The following is a 24,746-nucleotide window of genomic DNA, read 5'->3' on the forward strand; positions in this document are numbered from 1 at the left end:
GGCTTTTCTTCTGAAAAAGCTTTTACTTCCTTCAAAAGCTGTTCAAGAATCTACCTCTATATAAAGCCTTTCTCCCAACTGTCACTGTCCTGGCCCTTATATTTACCTTGTACATATTTGTTTATATACATGCAGTTTCTTTCTCCAAACAATAGCAATTTCATTTTTAATCTTTATATCCTAAGCATAGTTGTTGGCATATTATATACACCTAAATATATTTATTGATTAAGAAACCCGAGTACTAATATTCTGCATGAAATTTCACAATAGAATAAAAATATAATTTATCTATAATCTTCTCCCTTTTACTTCTTCATTACTCTTAATGGCACCATTATTACCCTGGTTATCCATTCTAAAGAATCCTCAAGTTATTTTTGACTCCTTTTTTTTCTAGCAATATACTAACCACTACTGCTACACCTGAAGTATCAAGTTGTATCAGTTCTTCCTAACATCTCTTACATATTTTCCTTCCCTTTTATTCCCACTGTCACCATTCTAGATCACACAGTCATTTCATGCCCAGATTATGCTAATAGTCCCTCCAATTTCATCCTGTAAACTTCTGTCTGGTTAATTTTCCTAATTCATATCTCTGAGACAATCTAGGCCTCCTCACTACTCACAAATCTTCAGCATCTATAGAATAAATCCAAAATCCTTAGCCTATTATTTAAAGTGTTTAAATAAACAATTTGGCTCCCAACTACCACAATATGTATTTTACAGCAATTGATCTCCTCCTACTGGCCAACATGAACCTTCAGGCAAAATATCCAAAAAGACTGTGCATTTTTTTTTCTTTTCAATTATTCTCCTCATTCTTTTACTAGCAAAATTCTACCCAAATTTTAAGACCCAACTCAACTACCATTTTCTCCATGAATCCTTTACTGGAGGTAGTTAGCCTTAAGAGAGGAGAGTAAAATTGATCTCTCCCTTCTCTGAAGTCATAAAGCATTTGTTTGTGCTACTTATTTTATAACTAAATTGATTGCCTTTTATTAGTTATTTTTATGTGATTGTGGTTTATTCTGACAACTAACTTACAGTTAGAAAGGCACTGGCTAGAGGCCTATCATCCTTATTAACTCCACAGCAACCATTTTTCTGTCTCAGAATAAAGTAGTACCTGCAATTCCTTAGTTTCCTGAAGCTTTCTTTTTTCTGCTTGTTCAAGTTTTTCTCTCCATGCCCTTTTCAGAAAGAAACAAAGTCATTAAGGTAAATATTATAACACATAAGAAAGAACATTCTGACCATAAGAAGTACTAAACACTTGAAAAATTACCCAAGGAGCTTTGGGCATTTTTTAAATTCTGAAAGTATTTCAAAATAGAACAGATTAAACTCAAATTTTTTGAAAGCAAGGGAATGTACTTAATGCCTGGAAAAAACTCCCTACTAGTTCTAAGATTCCTACACAGTAAAAACACTTAAAATTTAAAATAATTACTCCACCTGTGCATTTCTGCTATTTCCTTTTCTTGTTGGTGAAGTTTCATTCTTAAGGAAGTTATTTCTTGCTGACAGCGTCTGTATCGTTCAGGGTCAATATTCCGAGTGTTTCGTTGAGTGGCTTTCAGCTTTTCAATTTCTGCTTTTAGTTCTAAATATTTTTCAAAAGAAACATGCACACATGATTAATATATGGCACACTTGAAGGTATAGTTCTTCATTTGTACTTTGAAATTGCTTTTTTAATACTTAAAGCATATTAGATTTATTTAAAAATGTATTTTATCTTGATTTTTAATGACATAAATATGTTTCCATATTAACAAAGTTTGTTCCTTCCTTAGATGACAAATCAAAGAGACAATTGTTTCTTTGTTGTATAAAAGAAATTGAATAACAAATCTATGTACAAAGGATGTAGTTTACAAAATAATTCCAGATATCACTTATTCCATAGAAATGTTTTCTTAAACATCTTCTGAGAAATCCAAATAATTATAAGTATTCAAGTCCTTAATTAATCTCTGATAATTGTTTCTAAAATATAAATTCAAGAAAATAATCTATGATAATTATCTTTCTAGAGATCTTCCAAGATCAAAAAGATTTATTTAAAGAAGAGTATCATTTGTCCACATTTCATAAAACTCAGAAGTATCTAGGCAGGGAAGGTCTGTATTGTAGAATAAGTCTATGGTTCTTGCTTTTGCCTAGATCAATTGTTATATGAAACTGCAGGCAATGAGAGCAGGCAATAGGACATGGGAAAGATAATGGATTCATATACAACATCAATAATGGTCCCATTTCCTAAAAAGAATCATTCAACAAGGTAAGGTTTTGTCCTTTGAAGAATGCATAAGCCAGTATGTGAATCAGAATTAACAAGTTATTAGAAGAAACTACTTTAGAAAAGCCAATGATAGAAATGCAAATCTAAGTTGTGCCTAAGTCACTTAATAAAGCAAGATCAAGTAGGAATGAAGAGCCCAGGGATGGAAATAATGAAAAGAAGTCCAAGAAAAGGTGGGACAGTAGACAAAAATGGCAATTTGTATAATTTGGAACATGAAAATATGTAGCAAAAGCCAGGAGTTTCTTGAAAATGACAGGTAAATGTATTAAAGAGCCCAGCATTTCTAGATGGGACTTTTTTTGAACTCCCCTTCATTACTTTCTTCCTTCCTTCATTACTCTTCATTCCTATTAGACTTACTTAATTCCCTTATTCTATCTCCCTGCCTTTATCATTCCCAAACACACTGGAATAATGTTAAAATCAGGAATTGAGAAAAAAGTCATGGACATTTTTATAAATCATCAATTTCAGTTTTGAAGTTATTTATGAGGCTAGCATTACATCTATTGTACTTATCTAGGTAAATATGTTGATAGAAAAATATTCACCTCTAATTAACTTGGCATTCACATCTTCATTTACTTTGGCAATGTTGATTATCAGACCGGCTTGCTTAGCATATCGAAGTGTGCTCAATGTTTCTTCTATGCTACTAGCAGCTGGACTAATTGTAGCAATCATTGCAGTTTTTGAATTTCCACCTAAGCTTTCTTTTAACAACCTTTAAGAATAGAAGTCATAGTCTTTACTCTAACAAGAATTTAATAGCAGTAATTTTCTAATAACACAAAATCAAACTAATACAACATGTGTTCTATCACAGATTAAATGCTATTTGGAAGAATTGGAGAATATGTAAATTATATAAGTTCATAAAAAACCTATTTTATCAGTCAATTTTTCATTTTTATCACAAAGAAGTAAACAAATTTTAAAAGAAGGTTAATTAGAATATACTTGAGTATTATATACCCTGGTCAGAAATAAGGTGTTAAGTTATGCTCTAGGATAAAGCCATACAATAAGCAAGCCTTATTTTAGTTGATTCCAGGTCTTGGTTATCAGTCTATAAAATATATTTCCATTATCTAAAAGTCTATGATTTATGCTGAGCAAGATATATATTGCTTCCTATTTTTTGATTCCTTATTCAGGTGAAAGTATTTTTTTCCCTCTTTCTGAATTATACTTTTAAGAAATATAAGGGGAAAAAAAGAAAATACAAAGAAAAGACAGTTTCATATTGCTATAAATATTGTGCATATCTAAATGTGACAATTCTTTTTAAGAAATCAATTATATAACATAAAAATCATCATTCATATGATCTGACTGAATAAAATGATATCACAATGCATTAAATTATGTATTTTCAGTTTAAACATGTTAACTAACCTAATTAGCAAAGTGAAGTTGATTCCTACTTGAAGGACTTTGCAATACTGAAAAATGTGAAATTCAACAATAGCTGATAGAAAACAAATTTTTGAAAAGACTATATTAAATTAACTGAGTTAAATTTCATCTACATTCCAAGAAATAATTCAGCTTTACAAAAAAAAATTGTCAGAATAACAGCAAGAGGGACTGAGATTCCCTAATAATACAAATGACATTAAATTAGCTTTTACTAAAAATTTTCTGTGACCAAAAACTTCAATATATCAAACAAATGAAATATTAAGTCAGTTTATTCCCTTAATTCAAAAAAGTATTTATTGCCTATATTACAAAAAAAGTACCTGGGAAGTAAGAAAGAATAAACCAAGGCTGAAAAGAATAGAATGAAAAAAAAAAAAAAAAGCAGATTTTCAGAGTGGAAAGGGATCTCAGAGGCTACCTAGTACCTAATATATACCTTCTACGATATAATTAACAAATGGTCATCTAGCTTGTGCTGAAAAACTTCTACTGAGTGAGAACTTTTACTTCTAAATCAGGTCTTCTCCTTTTGGGTAAATCTCAATAGGAAGATTTTCATGACCTCAGTTCTAAAATGGCTTCTACCTAAAACTTCCTTTCAGTGATTTTAATTTTGCCTTTGGAACCAAACAAAACATATCTCTCTTCCTTGTGACAGGGCTTCAAACACTTGAAGGGAGCGTTCATGAACTGCTTAAGTAGCTTTTAGGAGCTACCTAAGCCATCTCTCTTCCAGGAAAACAGTCCCACTTTTTCCAGCTTCCTATGGTACATTCTTTCAGCTCTCCACCATAGAATAGGTGCTCTCTTGTTTATCCAAGATGTAGTACCTAGAACTAAACATAAAGTCTACATGTAGTCTGACCATGGCAGAGTATAGAAGTATTATCCTCTCTTTTGTACTGAACTCAAAATACTCAAATCAATTAATGATTACATTGACTCAGAAATTCCCTTTCATGATAAAGATTGTGATCTATCCATTCCTGACCATCCTCTTGCTTACATATTCCTATAAGTTCATCATAAAGAAAAATCACCTAACATACTGAAGGTCCTTAATCCATTTTTTCTGGCCACTGAAGGAGTACCAAGAGAGTACTCCAACTATACTAGTCATCTCTCACTTTCACCATTGCCCTCTATCTTATTAAAAAAAAAAACTCCTTGATAACACATTTTACTGTTATTTTCTCAGAATTCTTCATTACTTAATTTATTATAGTGCTCATGCTCATCAGGTATTTTTTCACTGCCCTCAATGTCACATTTATTTTTAATTCTGCAAAGACTGTTCAATTCCATGTCTTACTTCCATATAACAACAATATTGAACTTTTAATAGAAATCTTAAAATATAGGCTATTGCTTGCATGAAAAGCATAGCACTGGACATTCTAGACTGTGTTTTTTTTTTTTTTTTTAATGCATTCTAAGACTGCCTAAACATTTAAGGTTGCCAGATTAACAACATTAAATCACAATATTGAAGTTACAGCCCACCAAAATCCAGATAATTTTCAAATTATCTTATTTTTTTGCTATATTTCTTCCATCCTATACTTGTGAAGTTGATTTATCAAACCCAGGCATTTATCTCTATTATCCAATTGAGTCCACTGATCTAGATCAAGGGTGGAAGAACCTTTTTTTCTGCCATAGGCCATTTGGATATTTATAACATTATTCATAGGCCATACAAAATTATCAATTTATAGAATTCAAGCAGTGGGAAGTTGCTATACCTATCTTTCAACTCATCATCACATGGTTGCCTTACCAGGGCTAGGCATTCCCTATCCCTGATCTAAACAGTCAAAATCTTCTAAAAACAAATAATAACTCTGTCATCTATTATTAGCTATTTTTCTTAGCTTTGTGTGATCTTCAAACACAATGAACTATGTCTATTCATGTTTCTGATTAGAAAAGCTAAAAGGGAAAGGCCAAGACTAAACACAAATGCCTGGAGCATTTTATTAGAGATTCCTTAGCATACTGACATCTAACTATTAAGAATTATTTTTTGGTTCCAGTTCAAAAATTATATACCTGGATTATTATCTAATTAACATCATTCCATCTTCACATCAATTTGTTCTATTCTTTTCCAGTCTAATCATTTTCCTTGGCAGAGAAAACAAAAGTAAAATATTTGAGTGGTTCTGCTTTCTATCTATCATAAAATATCATCCCTCTCACCCTATATATGAATTCCAATCTCTTCTCTGAATCTCTTTTCCCACAATAAAGAAAAAAGTAAAAAGAAAAAAAAAATCAACAAAATCCCTTGTTTTTGTTATCATAGTTTTCATCCTCAGCTTCATCCCATTCTAGCACTCCTAATGCCAGTCTAACAAGAACTGGCAATATGTCTTTGTTACTTGTCTTTGTTTCTAACTTCCATATCCATCTTTATAAAAATTAGGTCTGGTGATAAATTCCCAGTATTTAGATATTTCTCCCTTTTCCACTTTACTAGGATTGCTTATCTTTGTGTCTTTAGAATTTCATCCCATTCCCCCTGCCCTAATTTACCCTATAAAATTTTAGCCCACGGAATACTGTGCTTCTTCTGAAGCCTTTGAAATAATGGTCTCTTAAAATTTGGAATCCATTTCAAGTATATACTTGGCTTTCTCCCTCTCACTATCACAAATTCTAAGATGGACTAATTATTCTTCCTTGAGGGTTCTTATGATTTTTACCTTGGTAACAAGTTGGTGAGAATCAAATCTATAATAGCAAAACATTTTTTTCTTTTATTAAGGTATAATGAATTTTATTCTTTTTCAATAAGTTTTAAAATCCATGAAAGTCTGGTTATTCCCTATAGGCTTCCAAGTGGTAATTCTACTACAAGACATCAATTGCAAAGTCACATCTCTGTAAAATGGAAAAATAGCCCTGATTCCAAGTGCTCAGGAAATAGTCTAAATACTGTATGTCTAAACTAAAAGATAGACATATTAATAATCACTGTGATAACACATAAATATAAGTAGTGCACATTATCTTACAGCTGAATAAAATAAAATTTTAAAAGATAACTCACAGAATATGAAAAGCTATTATGTGAATACACACACTATTTTCCCCCTTAGTCAAGGAGTTATTTTATATAATATTTTGTATTGCAAAATATACTCACCATGTAAGAACAGATTCACGATAAGGAATAAAAACTCTTTTTCGGTTTGCTTGCTCAGAAAGAGCAGAAATAACCTTTCCCAAAGTTAAGAGTGACTTGTTAATACTCACACCTTCCTAAATTAAAAAAGAGCAGAAGAAACCATAACTGACATTTCACAATAATTTCTCTTCTACTATTTAACTGCCAACTCAGTTCTGATTCAAGAGTCTACAAAGATATTATTTTGAAAAAGCAGTTATATAATTTAAAACAATTTAAGATCACAGCTCACATCATACCATAGGAGTATATTCTTGTAAACTGAAAATTAAGATGACTGCCATTTGAAAATCTTGTGGTTTTCTCCAGATATAACATTCTTTACTATAAGTTTCATTAATATGGAAAATGGAAAACACTTACCTTCAACCGTTCCCCACTAGTCCGTGTTGTTGAACAACGTTCACTGCCAGCCAAATCAATTAAATTTATGCGACTGATGATCCTGTGATCATGTTCTTCATCTTCCACAAATTCTGTCTGTAGTAAAAAGATAGTGAAAAATCAGTGCTCTAAAATCAGAATCAGTTATGTTTAGGCTAAAAATCTTCAAAAGGAAAATAATCATAGAAAATTGCTTTATTTTTGAAATTATTCACTCCCATTTTTTGTGATGTGGCAATTTTATCACATAATAAAGCATTCATACTTTAAATTCACATAACAACATTATAAAATGTATAGAGCTTATAGAATTGGGCTATCTAAATGAAAGAAAAAACAAACATCAAAGAATGAATTTATTGCTTTAAAAAAACATTACAAACTATTAGCTATATTGACAGAGTGATCTGCTTGGTCATATACTGTCTTCTTTATGTTATTCACTGTATCATATAGCAGAAAAACTCAAGCTTCCATTTCACCTCTGAAATATATGCAAACTAATCATCAAAAAGTACCTTTGTTTGGGTCATCACCAAAGTAAAAACCGAATGTGACCGGGAACTTTTATCATTCATACCAGTAGCAGCAGTTGCTCTTTGCTTATTTCCCAATTCAAGCCAACCCTAATTAAAAAATTAAAATTAAATTAAATTTAAAAAGGAGGAAGGAGAGCAAAATAACAGACTAAAGGTAAAGTCAGTCTCATGGCATAATGGAGAGGCTATAACTTTTAGAATTAGGAGATCTAGATCTGAATCCCTTACTTCCCAGATAAGTGACTACAAGCCAGTTTCATAATCTTTCAGAGTCCGTTTCTTCTTCTCTCATGGAAATAGTACATTTACTATCTTTCTCAGGGAGTTGCTGTGAAGAGTATATTACAAGCTTTAAAGGTTCTAAAAGTGAATTATTAGCAGAAGTGATTAGCAAAATTCGCAGTTTTTATTTAATCTTCCTTTTTTTTCTCTCAAATAAATCTCAATTGGATAATAATACTCTACCTTTTAAAAAAAAATTCTATTCTAGTTTGATATAAAAGATATATTTTTCTATAAGAGGAACAATATATTTCTAGCTACAAAACAAACAATTCACACACACAAAAATTGACCTTTTGTACATGTCATTAGTAGTTAAGAAGTAACAACTTTATAAGCAATAGTCATCTTTGCAAACAGATTTTTTTTTTTTAAAGTAAAACAGACATTATATCTTACCTGGACATCAGAATAAGAACTCACAACATTCCTATTTTTTAAAAGACAAGAAGGAAAAACACATCTCACTAAAAATAATTCTAATTTTTATTTTCATAAAACACAATTCAATTCAAATATATTGTGGCTATAGTTAAACACATTAGTGAAATAATTCACAGAGTCTTTATTTGATGTCATTTCCTATTTGGTAGGAATACATCATTCGTACTTGACAGGAAATAAAGTAATAACTCAATCTTAAAGAAAATGAATATTCATTTAACATAATACCCAACTCCCTAAATATAAAGTTAAAATTCTACACACATGCTTATCTGATTTCAGAACAATTCTGGGTTTGTTAATCATTCCAATCTCTTAAAAGGTAATTTTGCTCTCCTGCTTAAAGAAGCACAGTACAAAAGGCTATGGGGTCAAGGATCATCTTTTTTAGCTCAGATTCTTTTTTCCCACCTCTCCTGGCAGCACTGACGCAAGTTCCTTAGAAAAAGGAATGGTAGGTTAGAAAAGGAATATAGGAAAGCTAAGAAAATTGGTTATAACGAGAGTTAACTGTAGGAATCTCTATGCTAGGGACTCTGGAGGATACAAAAAAATAAAAAGATATGATCATTGTTGTTGGGAGATTCTATGGATACAGCTTACAAGAGATAGAAGTAGCAGAAAGATAAGGTTGGTGGGGTGGAAAAAGGAATGGTGATCTAGGATATTTGATGTGGGTAAGTAGCTAGGAACTTAAAGAGTTTAGTGTCCTTGGTATAAACATTTCAAATTCCAAATAAGTTAACCTATTTCTCAGGTCCTATTTCTGCCAACTCTTCCATGTTAGAAATCCTGATGTTATCTTTGATTCTTCCCTCTTATATTAATCCTATATTAAATGTTAAGTTTCATGAGAGCTAAGAATTTTGCCACCTAATTTTTGTAATGCATTTCTTCTAGTAATGCATTTCCTCAACACTAATTCACAATAAAGGTATTAAACAAATATATATTAAATTAGGTGAATAACATTTACTCTAAAAGGTTGTATCTACACATCTAGAATACTAATAAAAATATATTCAGTCCCATTTTTCCCTAATACATTTCAAAACTTACACTGACAGAGCTTCTACGTAGGGTCCGGAAACTGGGTGCTCTCTTATTCTGAGCTGGTAAAAATTAATATTAGCATTATCATATAAATCACATAGTTACATCATATAAATAATGCAAAACATAATTTAAAGGCATCATTTTTCTACTTTCTGAATTTTAGAGTAAAAGAAAAAAACCTATCTTTTTTTTACTCAGAAATAAATAGCAAAATATTCTCAAAATTAACAATTTGCAAAGCAGAAAGATTACTCAAACACTAGCAGTTTTTAGAACATGTGAAATTCAGAAAACTTATAAAAATGAATTTTTATTTTAATCAAAAGTATTTATGCATTTGCAAAAAACAATACATTGATGTAACTTCTAGCAGTAGCTACCACAAAACTTTGCACAGGAACAGAAAAACTAACAAGAACTTTGGAACAAAAGGATTTATGTAACTTCAGTATATTACTACATATAATGTCATTCCCCCATTCATAGTTTAAATGTGATATATTCTAAAGTCTGTCTACTGTCAATATAAGAAAACAGAAAAGAAAAACCACATTAATGATGTTTAGAAGTGAAATGATAAAAAGGAAAGGGACAATAGGTATGCATTTTGCATTCATCATCAGAAGCAGTCCACATATCAGCTAGTTTTATTAAACTTTTTTTCTTTTTCTTTCTTACTCTTTATTAGAGGATAAATGGAAATGAATTTGGAAATGAATGTTAATTCAACAAAAGGTATCAATTAAAAGACAAAGAAAAAAGAAAATTAAATGCTTAATGAAAAAGTATTATATATGTGTGCACAGACACACATTTATTTATATACACACATTCAATTTGTTTTTATGCCACAGAATAACTGGACAAATATATTAACCTCTCTGGAATTCAATTTCCTTAGCTGTGAAATGAGGGTCCTCTGTAATCCCTTCCAGTTTTTAAATCACATCATTTTTATCTAAGAGAGAATATGCACTTATATTAAAAGAGAATTTTACATGAGATCTATGAGATAGTGGGTTAATAGTCTTTTTAAAGGAATGTCCCTTCTTAAAACTATGCCAAGAATACTTTTTAATTATACATTAGTTAGATAAAAGGGGGAAAGTTCAGTGGCTTTTTTTTTTTTCACCTTGCACTCAATTAAAATTAAAGTAAGTATCCTAACAAGTGATTTAATTTTTTTGTTAATCAATAGCATTATTGTTTAATAAGTGTTCAAGAAACAATATTGTAACTGTAACTCATATACACTGTTTTATGTATAGCATCTTCAAAAACTGAAACTATGTATTCACATCTCATAAATTTAAAACAGATGAATAGAAGAGAACTTTGAAATCTTACAGGTTGTTTCTTCTGTCCATTTTCAGCTTTACACACAAGTAAATCATGAATTTTTTCATTGTAGATTTCAAAGAAACTCATTTCAAGGTGATAGGAAACCTAGTAGAAATAGAAAAGGTAAAATGCAATAAACCTTTAAAGCTAGATCCTTAAATTCCTTGCATGGGCTAGCATGTTATTAAAATGCATCTATTGTATCCAGAATACTATGGGGAATGCAAAGTATAAGATACAGCCCTTTTTCCTTAAGAAGCACCAGCAATGTGCAGAGTATTGTATAAGACGCTAGGAAAGTCAACTGCAAAAGGGAGATAATAGACATAAAACATAAGTTAAAACAAGGCAGTATATGATTTAGGAAGAAAATAAGAGATCTAGGCAACAAGGAACATGAGACAGTAAGAGAAGGAAAATATCATTGTAGTCTAGCTAGAGTGTTTTGAGAAAGTCTCATAGAGAAGAAACCTGAATCCTGGGGGTCTGTGAACAATTAAAAAAGGCAGTCCCAAGAACCAGCACAAAGGAAATAATAGGGACAGCAATGAAGATGAACATTTGTGAGATGGGAAGATGATCAGCCTTGCTGAAAGAAGGGGAATAATGGAAAAGAAATGTATTTGACTTAAAAAAAAAAAAATTATATATATATATATATATATATATACATTTATTTATTTATTTATTTATTTATAGCATGGATAACAATGGAATTTCAAGCATTTTCGAGCAGAATTTTGTTAGATTAGGAATTGGTCCTCCTAGATGCACAAGAATTAGTATTTGCAGAGTATAAGATAGTGAAAAGGAATATAGTCAGTGGGAAGCATGTCAGAACAATATCATAAAATCAGAGCACACGTTAACTGAATGAAAATGCATCTTTGCTGAGAAATTAAATCTTAAGCCAATCCAAAAGATTTTCATGTCAGTTAAGCAGTGTTTACTAATTGAAAAGAAGCTGGAACTTTAAGTTATAGTATAGGGCGTTTGGTTCAAACAAATACTAACTGGGATAAAGGAGAGAGGTGGAAGAAAAGACAAAATACTCTGTAAAAAAAGGGGCAGAAGGAGGGTGTGTAAAAACGAATTTGAGGGCTTCCTGGAAGGGGTGGTTCCTATGCCCAAAGATGGATACAAATTAATATTCATTATGCAAACACATAAGAAAAAAATCATTAAAAACAACTAGAAGGCAAGACAGGAGGAGAAGAATGGGAGATAGTACCTACTGCTATTTGTGATCAATTGTGATCAAAACTTCAATAGATAATATTCCTACTAGTATCCATCTACGAAATGAAATGGAGTTTTGGGAAGATAAAACTGGTCATGAAATGCAAGATAACTTAAGAAAAAAACTGGTGGCAGGAAGATAAGTTAGGAAGCAACTACAGTGTTAAAGACAGGAGACAGTGAAGGTCTGGTCTTGGTTGGCAACAATTGAACTAAATGATAAGAAAATCATTTTAAAAGACATTTCAAGGAAAGACTTCCAGCCTAGTAACTCTTTAAATGAAAGAGTAAAAGATAAACTTGAGTATGTGGAAGAATAAATGACACCAATAGAGAAATTAGGACAGGAAATTAAATTTTTTTTTTTTTTTTTTAAAAAGGGAGTGGGAATATCAAATTTAAGATCTTCTTTTGATGACAGAATAATCCAGTAGAATAGAAATAGCCAATCAATGAATGACAATATGGATTGGGAGGGAAGGCAGAAGTAAAAGCATAGATTTGTCAGTCATCCACATAACTGTAATGGTTAAAATGTTGAGAATCTATTAGGGTTTTTTTACATAGTAATTATAACACTGTAAATGGAAAGAAAGATGAAATATCAAAAAATCAAAAGTAAATGTAACAAAATTATAAAGATCAAGTGGGACTTGAATGAAAAAATGTGAGAAGATACCCTCAAATTCTTCCCTGGAGGGTGGAGTTCACAGGTTTTACACATTACACACTTTTTAATTTTTAAAATGAATCAATCAGCTGTACTGGCTTTCTTTTTTTCTTCTCCAAAACGTACTATTTGTCATATGAGATGTCTGGGGTGGAGCTAGGATGACAGGGGGAATATATATAAGAAACAAAATATTAACAAAAACTTATCTTTAAAAATAATATATTAGTTTTTTGAGTGAGGATCTATAATGTGAAAAGAGTCAAAGACTAACCCTTGCAAAATGTCTGGACCTAGGAGCAAAAGAATGTGCACTGAGTCAGGAAAAAAATTGGAAAGCATCCTAAGATACCAGAAATGGCCAAAGTAGTAAGAGAAGAACCAGGAAAAAAAAGATAGGAAACTAGGCAAGTGTTAAATATTGCAGATCAATCATGGCACTAAAATTGAGAAAAGACTACTGGATTCGGTTATTAGATTAATAAAAAAAAATAAGACTAAAGCACAATATGTCTATATTGAACCTACAAAGAAAACAGCAATATGGTAATTTTTTAAAAACTAGTTGGATTGTTTATCTATTCATAAATCCAATTAAAGGGGCCTCCTTTCTGTCTTTACACATGACACTCTATTTCCATTTTTTTATTATTTAATAAGCCCTCCCCTCCCCATGCAGAATATACTAGAACATACTGCCCTATTCTGTTCTGCTTCTAAAAATTTCTAGTTTCCATTAAAACTCGGTTTCCATCAAAATCTCCCTCCTACATGAGGTCTTTCTTAATACCCTACCCCAATAGCTACAGTCTCCTTACCAAATGACATTGTTTTCATTTTGTATATATATATATATATATATACACATACACACTCTTTCTTCCTATAGAATGTAAGCTTCCTAAAGACAGGTATTTTTTATTATAGTCTTTAGTCTTTGTATCGCCAGGAGTTAACACAATGTCTGTTATATGATTAAATGATTAATAAGTGTTTCACTTTATTGTTGTTTGATCTCTGTGTTTTCCTTGGCAACAATACTGAAGTAGTTTGCCACTTCCTTCTCCAGCTCCCTTTTTTAGATAAGGAAACTGAGGCAAACAAGGCAAAGTAGCTTGTCCAGGGTCACACAGCTAGTAAGTATCTGAAGCCATACTTAAACTAAAATCCTCCTTATTCTAGACCCTGTGCTCTATCCACTGCACCACTTAGCTGCTCAAATGTTTCAGGTATCTGGTACAATATATTATCCACACATACCTACACACACTATATAAACAGAGTAAAAGAAACAGAAAGAGAAGAAAAGAGAGAGATTTGTGTGTATATATCTATTATATATCTATCTACAAGAAAGAGATGAATAGGTAAGTTAATTTGATTTCCAAGCAGCAAGTTTCCTAACAGTTTTTTATTAAAAGGTACTAACATTATGCATATAAGCAGCAGAAAGAAAGATGGAGTTCTCAAGTAAATATTTCTGAGTTTTAAGAAACTAGAACATATGAGAAATATGTGATTCTTGCACAAAATTATGCTTCTACTTAATGACAACTTGACTGGAAAAGAAAGCTATCATTGATGAGTAAGGTCTATACAAATGCCATTTACTCTCTTTGTTTGATTCAAACTAAATTCCCCAAATGTATGCAAACAAAGAGTTTTGCTCCATCACATTTATGGGGTAATATATATTAACAACTTGAGGCAACTGGGTGTGAATCCCATCACTAAGGATATGGCTTTTGCCTAGAAAACTAGAAGACAGTCAGCAAGCAATTAGCAGTAGCAGTCCTGTCTGGATAAATACAGCTGGCAGAGATGCAAATTTCCAGATATCTTCTAAGAGACTTGGTAATTCATCTGGAAGAACCTAATGTAATTATGGTATGAGAGATACTAGGAGAATGTACATTTTTTCTTCTTTTGTATATAAAGAACCTTTCCTATAAAATGGGATTCTCCTCACAAAATGATTGTGCATTATATAACTATAAATTGAAAATAAAGAGTAATTATACATAATGCCATTGACTAAGTTATTTTCTCTGATTCTCAAGGCCTTATATTTGAAAGATCAAACACCTAACCCAGAAATGTCAAACTCAATCTCAAAATTCTTGAGTGCAGCCCAAGTCTAATCAAAATGTAACAGAAATATGTTTAAAAAAAATTAAAACAATAAAAATAGATGTTAATTTGTTGTTTTCTTAGTCAAAAATGCAACCCATAGGGGTCCATTTCTATTTGAATTTGATACCACTGATCTAGGTACCAAAATAAGTCTCAATATCATTTTTAGTAGCTTATTCAAATTGCAGACAGACCTTTGAGGTTTAGAGAGCATGTAAGGGGACCTATATTACTTTATATAGGTTTAGGTAATGATAGATGTCTCAAAAATATTTGTTTTTTGTTACAATAGACAGAGAATATGATCTTTAGTCATCTCTCTAACTCCCATGAAGCAGGTAGGTGATTCAGTGGATTTGCAGTAAGGAAATCCTAAATTTAAGTCTAGCCTCAGACATTTACTAGGTAATTACCCTGGGCAGGTTCTATTTGCCTCAGTTAACTCATTTGTAAAATAGGGCTAATACAGCATCTATTTCATAGGGTTGTTGTGAAAATCAAATGAGATATTTGCAAAAAAGTATTTAACATAGTTCCTGGTACATAGTAGGTACCTATATAAATGCTTGTTCCCTTCTTTCTCTTCCCAGCTACAGTGAACATACACAGTAGCTTAGAGTAACTACAAGTCCTAATCATCATATATATCACCAATACCAGAGAAGTTAGAAAGAGAACAGAGAAGAAAGCATTATCATGATCATGTCTCCTTATAATACTTTATTTCCTACTACTACTTGTTTTAATTGACAAGCTTTCTAGAATAAGCATACAACACACAAATATTCCAGGCATACCTCTTGTGTTTCTTTTTTGGCTATTTGAGAAAAGAGATCCTCACAAAATCTGGGAATTATTCCCAGTTCTTCCCCAAATCCCATCATCCTAGAAAGAAAACATTATATTAAGGAAAGACTATACCTTTAAAAAGCAACAACATTTTCTAGTTTCTTTGGCCATGGTAAATTAAAATCATATATCATATTATCCTGACTATATCGTTAAAACAGAAGCCACTAGAAGAAAAACTGAATGTCCAATAGGAATTTATTCTAATATAAGTGTTAAAAATTCTCTAGTAAGATAAAAGATAAGTGATGACAAAGTACTCCTCATTCCCAACATGTGCCCTAACCCTGTGGCATTACTGCCATAAGTTTGTCCTTACTATAATAAATATGTAACTTAAAAGTTTAATAAATGTCTGGATAGCTACACATACAATAAAACTTACGTATATGATTTTCCAGAGCCGGTCTGTCCATAAGCAAAGAGACAAGTGTTATATCCTTCAAAGGCTCTTTCCAGAAGTGGCACTGCTAATGTCTCATATACTGTACTCTGGCTTGCATAGTTAGGATGACATTTGTCAAAAGACCAGAATGAAAAGTCATAAACAAAATTATAGTTCTGTTTCATGTCGGGATGTTGTACGGTTGTCTCTTGGCCATTCATGAAAACCACCTGAGATGCGTTATCAGTTTTCTCTCTTTAAAAAGAAATAAAAAAGAAAAAAAATGATAATTAATGTGTTTCTTCTTTTTTGCCCAGTATAAAATCAAGATCTTACAATTATTTTAAACATGATTATCTTTCATAGGATATTCTACTTTTGAAAATATAACTGATTTTTATATGGGGGGGAAACACATGAAAATGTTTTCCTATTCACAACCTTAAGTCTAATTCTTCCTTCTTTTCAGTAAGGAAAAAAAAGTTATCTTCCATCATTTACAATATAGCTTGAATAACAAGTATCTATATGGAAATCTCACTGTATAAAGTCCTTTTGGTATTTTAATAACTAACAACTTTAGAGTGAAGTTCAGTATGGACCTATTATATATTGAATTCCTATCTATGATAAATGCTATAGTGTAAAATGATAGTACTGTTTGTGTGTACATATATGTAAATTTTAATTCTTAAAAACTCATGGATATTTTATCAAATATAATCTATTTAAACACATATCATCCTCTAGTATCAAAAACAAACACTTAAATAATGTATTTTTTCCAATTTTACCAATATTTACCCCAAGGCCTTAAATTCCTTCATTACTGTTTATTAACAATTTTTTCTCCTGTCCTATTAAAATGCATTTTAATATTTATTAACTCTCTATATATGCCGAGCACTAAGTGAAGTGCTGAGGACACAAAGGCAAAAGTACAAAAGTACTGGCCCAAGAAGCCTGTGTTGAAATGGTAGACAATATGTAAATACACAGGAATATAAGATGTATGCAAAACAGGCAGAGGAAGCAAAGGTTGAAATATGTGGGGAATAAGATCTGATCAAGATGATACTTGAGCAAAGTTGTAAATTAGAGAATACATGAAGTAGAAGGAAGGAAGCACAGCACTCTTGGCACAGTAAAGTGTCAAGGCAATACACAAAGACAAGAAATAAAAAATAAAAGCACAGTAGCAGAAAGGCCAGTATTGTTGATCCATATAGAACATAGACTGAAGTAATGTGTAAAAAGAGCAGAAAGGCCTTGTGAAATCGTGAAGAGCCTTAAAATGAGTTTAAAAGATGTTTATATTTAATCCTAGAGGAAACAAGAAAAGAAGGAAACAAGCCTTTTATATCAAGTATCCTAAGTGCCAAACACTATATACTTTACAAAAATAATCTCCTTTTAACATTTACAACCACCTTGGAAAATAAATGTTATGTCCATTTTATAGTTGAGGAAACTGAAACACAACAGTTAAGTAACTTGTCACAAAGAGTCTTGTCAGACTCTAATTCAGTTCTTGCTGACTTTTGGTCCGCTGGTCTATTCCTAAACAAGGCATCCTTTGCCAAAGACTTTAAAAAGTACTTATTTCTGCACTTCTTAGTAACAGTGTCTGTTACAGTTATTCATATTATTGCCTAATAGAGTTGGTTCATGAGTAAAAGGATGTTGTACATAGACTTTGTATCACACCCATTGTTTAAAGCAATGCTCTGTTTACAAAAGGGGCTTAATAAATTTGTTGAATGACTGGAAGAACTGGAAAAATACTCTACCTCTCTTTTTACTCATATGTTGTTGAACAGAGCTAGAAGTCACGAAACTGTAGAATAATTCACATAGATAATAATTTTAATTAGATTTTAAAGAATGTGGAGGAATTCAAAAGACAAAGAATATTCAATAGACATGCATAGGGTACTATGTAAATAAGAATATGAAAATTGAAAAGGGAAAGGAATAATAGCCATGTAACTCCTTGATTCCCTAACTTACATTCCTGGCTTTCAAGGCCCTTTAAAGTCTGGTTCTACTCTAATCAGAATAACTTGCAATCACTAGCTCAATGAACCTGAGCAAGTCATTAAACTTTGTCAACCTCAGTTTTCTTATATGTAAAATGAAGCCATTGAATCCAAAGGCCCTGAGATCCCTTCTGCCAGCTGTAGGGCTAAGACCTTGTGATCCTACTCTCCTCCATGAACACTACATTGTAGTCAAATTAGATTATTCTCATCTCCCAAATATGCCCTACTCTTTTCCATTTCTACAATTTTGTTCATACAGCTCTGTACATGAAAAAAAAAAAGGCTCTTTTTGCTTGCCAGAAATACTTTAGTATCCAAGACAAACATAAATAGATCTAAGAACCAGAAGGACTTTGAATTTCAGTGTCTATTACTCAGTCACTAGTTGAGTAACCAAGGGAAGTCATTCTATCACTCAGTGCCTGAGTTTCCACATCTGTAAAATAGGAACCATAATTCCACTTCTACCCCAAAGAACTGTTTTAAAGGAAGTACTGTTAAATTAAATTGCTTTTAAAATAAGTTTTTATTTTTACTTGTCAAAAGTAGATGAAATATAAATTCATTTGTTATAATCATTTTGGATTTTCATGTCAAAAGTGCATACATACCTGCTGCTGAAAGGTCTTACTCGTACAGCCACTATCACTTGACTATTCTCCACCTTCAAAAGATTTGATTGTCTATATGTGTTCTGAGTAGTTTCTTCTCTCAATAAAGTATTTTCTTGTGATCTTTCCCTTTTATTTTCAAGGAAAGAACTAGGTGTGCTTTTTTGTTTTTGCACAATCTGAAGACATGTCCTATTTTTCGGAATTGACAAAGCTGTGACTCTGCCCTGTGGAATACTACTTTTTGGTGTAAATTTGCTTTCTTCCATAATCCACTGTCTGGGTGTTCTTGGTTTTTCCATACTTCCAAATTTATTATTTAAATTTTTCGTTGTTTCCTTTCCAACACTTCTATGACTTAAATTTCCTGTTGTAGTTATCTTTACATCAGATGAGTTCTGCATAGGCTTCATTCCTGCTGAGTGTCCTAATCTACTAACTTCATTCTGACTTTGGGGCTCAACTGCTTGAAAAACAGAAGACCTATCATGTAAAAGGTTGCCATTTTCTGCCCTGGGAATTGAAAATTTTTCATTGTTTTTTTCATCAATAGGTGGGTTTTTTTGTTTTATATCTTCAACTACAGATGAAACAGATTTACCTAAAGAGAGTTTATCAGTGTTTGCTGTCTTTACACTTTTATTGCTCTGTTGCAAACCAGATTTCTCATTGTAGACTCCATTTGGCACATTTTTATTTGTCTTACACTTTTCCAAAGTGTCTGTTGTTATCCGACGCTGCAATGTAAGTTTTCCTGTTGTTTCTTCCTGTAGCTGACTACCAAGCAAAGGTTGTTCTTGAATTTTTCTAGTTCTTCTTTGGAGTGCCAACTTGCCTTCCAAGTTAGGTGTGAGAGATACTTCTGGTACTTTTTTACAGGCTGAAATAACATAAGTCCTATTTACTTCTTTGATTTTATTCAGAGATTTTGACAACGAATCATCATTTTCACACTCTGGAATCTCTGATTTCATATGTTGCTTAAGTCTGCTGCTTTGGTTAAGGGCAGTAAGTGATGATTTATTTTGTGAAGATAAACCAAAGGCATCATTGCGATTTTGTATAAAAGTTGTATTGTACATTGACATATTAATAACAAATAGTCTTTTAAAAAGGACTCAAGCTGAGGAATTTAACTCTTTGAGAATGTTTATGATTTCTGGTCTTTTCTTGAAGACATTTTAAAAAAATCTGTCAGATTCAAAGAAGGAAAAAAATTAGATTTCAGACAAACTTAAAAAACATTTTAGTATATTAAGAATCCTACACTTTTATGGAAATCCTACTAAGCATATTAGTAAGGTGCTACTTAAATGAGAAAGAAATAGGTAGGCTTCAGCAAATAATATCCTACAGATAATCACATCTTTACTGTAATACAAACAACTGAAGGTATTGACAAATACAAGATCCCACTCTGGTTATTGTTTACTGACTTTGGACAAACTCTTGATTTGGTAGGACAAAATACAACCTTAAAGATCCTCTTTAAGATCATTATATACTTCAACAATAATACTAGATGATGACCAGTTCTGATGGACCTGGCCAAACTCAGCAATGAGATCAACCAAATCATTTCCAGTGGAGCAGTAATGAACTGAACCAGCTACGCCCAGTGAAAGAACTCTGGGAGATGACTAAAAACCATTGCACTGAATTCCCAATCCCTATATTTTTGCCTACCTGCATTTTTGATTTCCTTCACAAGCTAATTGTACAATATTTCAGAATCTGATTCTATTTGTACAGCAAAATAACGGTTTGGTCATGAATTCTAATTGTTTATCTAATTTATATTTTAATATATTTAACATCTACTGGTCATCCTGCCATCTGGGGGAAGGGATGGGGGGGTAAGAGGGGAAAAATTGGAACAAGAGGTTTGGCAATTGTCAATGCTGTAAAGTTACCCATACATATAACCTGTAAATAAAAGGCTATTAAATTAAAAAAAAAAAAAAAAAAAAAGATCCTCTTTAAAAAGGCATCTCTCCTGCATATTTAAATCACACAAGAATCTGGGAGAGGGGGTGGGGGGTAAGAGGTGAAAAATTGGAACAAGAGGTTTGGCAATTGTTAATGCTGTAAAGTTACCCATGCATATATCCTGTAAATAAAAGGCTATCAAATAAAAATAAATCACACAAGATTTCTTAAAAGACACAACAAAAAAATTTTTGAAAATTCTTTTATCGTATCAATACAGGCATAAAACAAAGAAAAAAATTTTCAGTAAAAGGAAGCAGAAAGAATATTCAGTAAAAAGTCCAAAGGGAATAAAGATTACCTATAAATGATGATGTACTACAATGTTCCCATTTGTAGATATGTTTATACATGTGTGTGTGTGTGTATATGTATACATATCTATGTATGTGTTCCTGTTTGTGCTAATGTCATTGAGCCCAAGAACACTGCAGTCTTCTAAATGAGATTCATAATCACTTGAGTTTTCAGCCTATCTACACAAGAAAAAAAAGAAAAAAGTCTGAAGCATACCTGTTATTCAGATGATGATATATAATTAAACGGATAACCAGTCCATTTGTATATATATACCTTCAATAAGCAGTATAGACAATGAACTGAACCTGAAATTAAACAGAAGAAAACGAGAGATTTTTTTAAGAAGTTGTGCAGAGATTACAACGACACTAAGCTTTTCTCTGAAACGAAAACCCATCTTTTAACATTATAATACTTTCAGTGCTGCTATATAACTATGAATTATAGAATATAATGGATTATCACTTTCAGACTCTGGCATCTCTGACTTCATATGTTGCTTAAGTCTGCTGTTTTTGGGTAAGAGCAGTAAATGATGAGTTATTTTGCAAAGATAAACCAAGGCTATCGTGATTTTGAACAAAAAGTGTATTGTTCCAAAGAATCAAAATTAAGGCCATATAAAAGGCAACAGAGATATGCATAATGGGCATAGAATAAGACATTACTAAAGATGAATTGCACACAAGAAATAAAATAAAAAAAGCATCAGAGGAATGTTCAACTAGAAAAGGTGAGCTAGTCGGGTAGTATTAACAAGGGAAAACAGACAAAGTCTATGAAAGACAGTGATGTTTAAATAATATCACAAGATTTAGAGAAAGATCCTCAACATGTCAAGTAGATCTTCAGTTGTAGTTTGTTCTTTCTTGAAGAGGAGCATGACATCAGGGAGGTGGTGCGATGGCGCGCCAAGTTAACTGGATTTTACCATGAAAATGGCAGAGACATGGAATATGGACATACTTTCTGAAGAATTGAAGACAATTATTTCCTTAGAGGGTAACGGAGGGGACCATTTTGGACATTAGCAGACTGTGCTATATTACAAATAAAAAACCTTAGTAAAGAAAAAAAAAAAAAAGTTAACTGGATTTATGGGAGAAAGGGCTGTGAGGAGTCACCACCCTCACTTTTTCCTCGGAAGCCACCCGAGTCAGTGGCCAAACGTAGACCAGGACGACTGGAGACAGCCTGCGGAGATGCCGTGGGACACCTTGGCCTTTTTTAGCTAGGTTAAAGCTTAGTCGCCTGAGGCAATACCCATTTAGGGGTTTAAGACTAGGTAAGAAGAGACGCAGGGTGGCCCCTTTTACAGATGAAGAAACTGAGGCAGAGGCCGACTTGTCAGGGTTATCATCATCTTCTGAACCGACTGAGCAAACTTCCACGTTAGACCTCGCTGTTTCTGGGACGTGGCTGCCAGTACGATTATTAGGGGAGAGTAAGGCACTACCCAGTGCGCGGGGCAGGAAGACAGAAGCCACCTGTGAACGCGGCTCCCTTCCAGCTTCGCTCCCCCAGGGGGCCAGTCCCCGCAGGGCCTGATGGGTAAATTACCCACGCGCCAGATGCCCCGCCGCTGTGACAGGCCGCGCTTCGGTCCCTTCACCCTCAGCCCAGCCCCAGCTCTTTTCCTCGCTTCGCCTCCGGCCTCCCTCTCTCTCTCTCTCTCTCACCCGGCGGCCCCTTCTCCCTCACTCCTAACCCCGGACTGCCTGCCGAGCTCCCCGGCGCAGCAGCAGCAGCAGCAGCGGCGGCGGCACTTACCTCCACCTCCAGCCGCGCCCTCGCGCCGGGCCAGGTTTGAATGAGCACCCAGCCTCCTGATTGGCTGTCAGAAGAGCAAGTCAGACGCCGCGTCTTCGCTTCGTCCCGCCCCTTCACGGAAGAAACTTGAGTTTGTTTGGGTTTGCTCTCCGGTGTCCGAGTGTCCGCTCCTCCCCGCCCCCCTCCCCGGGGCTTCCGGAATAGAGGTTTCTGGGCGCTAGGGGGCGGGCTAGAGCGCAGAGTGGCCCTTTCCCCATCCCCGTGCCCTGACCGCGCTGGGACTGCCCCTTTTTTCCTCCAGCGCTTCCTCCGCAAGCCTCGCTCACTGGGGAGGAAGAAGGGGCTAGGAGCAGTCCCAGTGCCAAGGACCTGGCCTCGGGCGTTCCCTGAACTGGAATAGTAGTAGATGCGGGGCAACCTCGCGCTGGATTTTTATCCCACCTCCCCCAATGAGGGGGGGAGGGGGGAGGGGGGAACCCATCCCAAAATAGAATAAAAAAGCCGGGGAAAGCCCGGATTGCGCCGCGCAGGATAGGCTCTAGCTCAAGAGGATGACGGATGCATCCCCTCCCCACCCCCACCGCCACCCCGCCCCCTAGTGGCAATATCCTGGAAAAGCTCTACCTCAGATGCTTGGGCTGCATCTCTTATCATTTCAAAGATGATCTTATTTTCCATGGACTCTGCTCTGTCATATTTTTTTAAACTATTAATAAGATTCCTTTGAGGGTTTTTTTTTTTTTAGTTGCATGTTGACAAGAGGAGCTGGTAACACAATTTCCCAGATTTTCTTAGTGGAACAAAAGAGTCAGAAAAGAACTTAATAAACTCTTGTTGACAACTCATATGGATGCCCTTCGATGACGAACCAACTCTCTCACCTTTCCGTGGATGTGACTCTTATCGCTCAGCCCACGTAAGCGTAATGCCTTGTCTCCATCAGCATTCCCCTGCTATTTCCCGTAAATCTTCTAACCTGAGACTGCAGCGATCTTTCACATCGGGGTGGTGAGGCAGGAACGTGGGTAGGTCTGCTAGGCTCCAGAACGTCAAGTTCGGGCGGGTTCGCAGCGAGAAACGCCACACAAAAGGATAAGAAAAGGCACTTTATTAAACACCAAGATATTCTCTTAGTGGGCAAAGTCAAAGAATTGCAAAGAGACATTTTCTCAGGGCTTCCTTATATACAGAAACAAAAAAAATTTTGGGTTTTGCATCCGAAAGGAACATACTTGAGATAGGGTGTGGGAAAAGAGTCTTTCCCAGGGAATGTAGGTTTTTTTTTTAATTTAATAGCCTTTTATTTACAGGATATATACATGGGTAACTTTACAGCATTAACAATTGCCAAGCCTCTTGTTCCAATTTTTCACCTCTTACCCCCCCCACCAGTAGATGTTAAATATATTAAAATATAACTTAGATACACAATAAGTATACATGACCAAAACATTATTTTGCTGTACAAAAAAAGAATCAGACTCTGAATTATTGTACAATTAGCTTGTGAAGGAAATCAAAAATGCAGGTGTGCATAAATATAGGGATTGGGAATTCAATGTAATGGTTTTTAGTCATCTCCCAGAGTTCTTTTTCTGGGTATAGCTAGTTCAGTTCATTACTGCTCCATTAGAAATGATTTGGTTGATCTCGTTGCTGAGGATGGCCTGATCCATCAGGACTGGTCATCATCTAGTATTGTTGTTGAAGTATATAATGATCTCCTGGTCCTGCTCATTTCACTCAGCATCAGTTCGTGTAAGTCTCTCCAGGC

The 24,746-nt window shown here is 33.7% G+C and overlaps 1 protein-coding gene across 1 annotated transcript in view; it reads right to left on the reverse strand.

Annotated features, from left to right (window-relative positions):
- KIF14 (kinesin family member 14) overlaps nt 1–23,124 on the reverse strand; it is a 59,368-nt gene extending 36,244 nt beyond the window's left edge. Inside the window, exons 1-14 of the mRNA XM_023501858.2 lie at nt 22,973–23,124; nt 21,416–21,507; nt 18,914–20,104; nt 16,261–16,515; nt 15,824–15,911; nt 10,991–11,089; nt 9,647–9,699; nt 8,543–8,573; nt 7,841–7,948; nt 7,302–7,418; nt 6,897–7,012; nt 2,872–3,044; nt 1,468–1,615; nt 1,139–1,202 (exon numbers count right to left, since the gene is read on the reverse strand). Of these exons, the coding sequence (XP_023357626.1) occupies nt 1,139–1,202; nt 1,468–1,615; nt 2,872–3,044; nt 6,897–7,012; nt 7,302–7,418; nt 7,841–7,948; nt 8,543–8,573; nt 9,647–9,699; nt 10,991–11,089; nt 15,824–15,911; nt 16,261–16,515; nt 18,914–20,001 (2,340 nt within the window). The 5' untranslated portion in view covers nt 20,002–20,104; nt 21,416–21,507; nt 22,973–23,124. The remainder of the gene's footprint in view (nt 1–1,138; nt 1,203–1,467; nt 1,616–2,871; nt 3,045–6,896; nt 7,013–7,301; nt 7,419–7,840; nt 7,949–8,542; nt 8,574–9,646; nt 9,700–10,990; nt 11,090–15,823; nt 15,912–16,260; nt 16,516–18,913; nt 20,105–21,415; nt 21,508–22,972) is intronic.
- Nucleotides 23,125–24,746: the final 1,622 nt, after the last annotated feature.

This window comes from Sarcophilus harrisii, chromosome 4 (assembly GCF_902635505.1).
Source record: "Sarcophilus harrisii chromosome 4, mSarHar1.11, whole genome shotgun sequence".
NCBI lineage: Eukaryota > Metazoa > Chordata > Mammalia > Dasyuromorphia > Dasyuridae > Sarcophilus > Sarcophilus harrisii.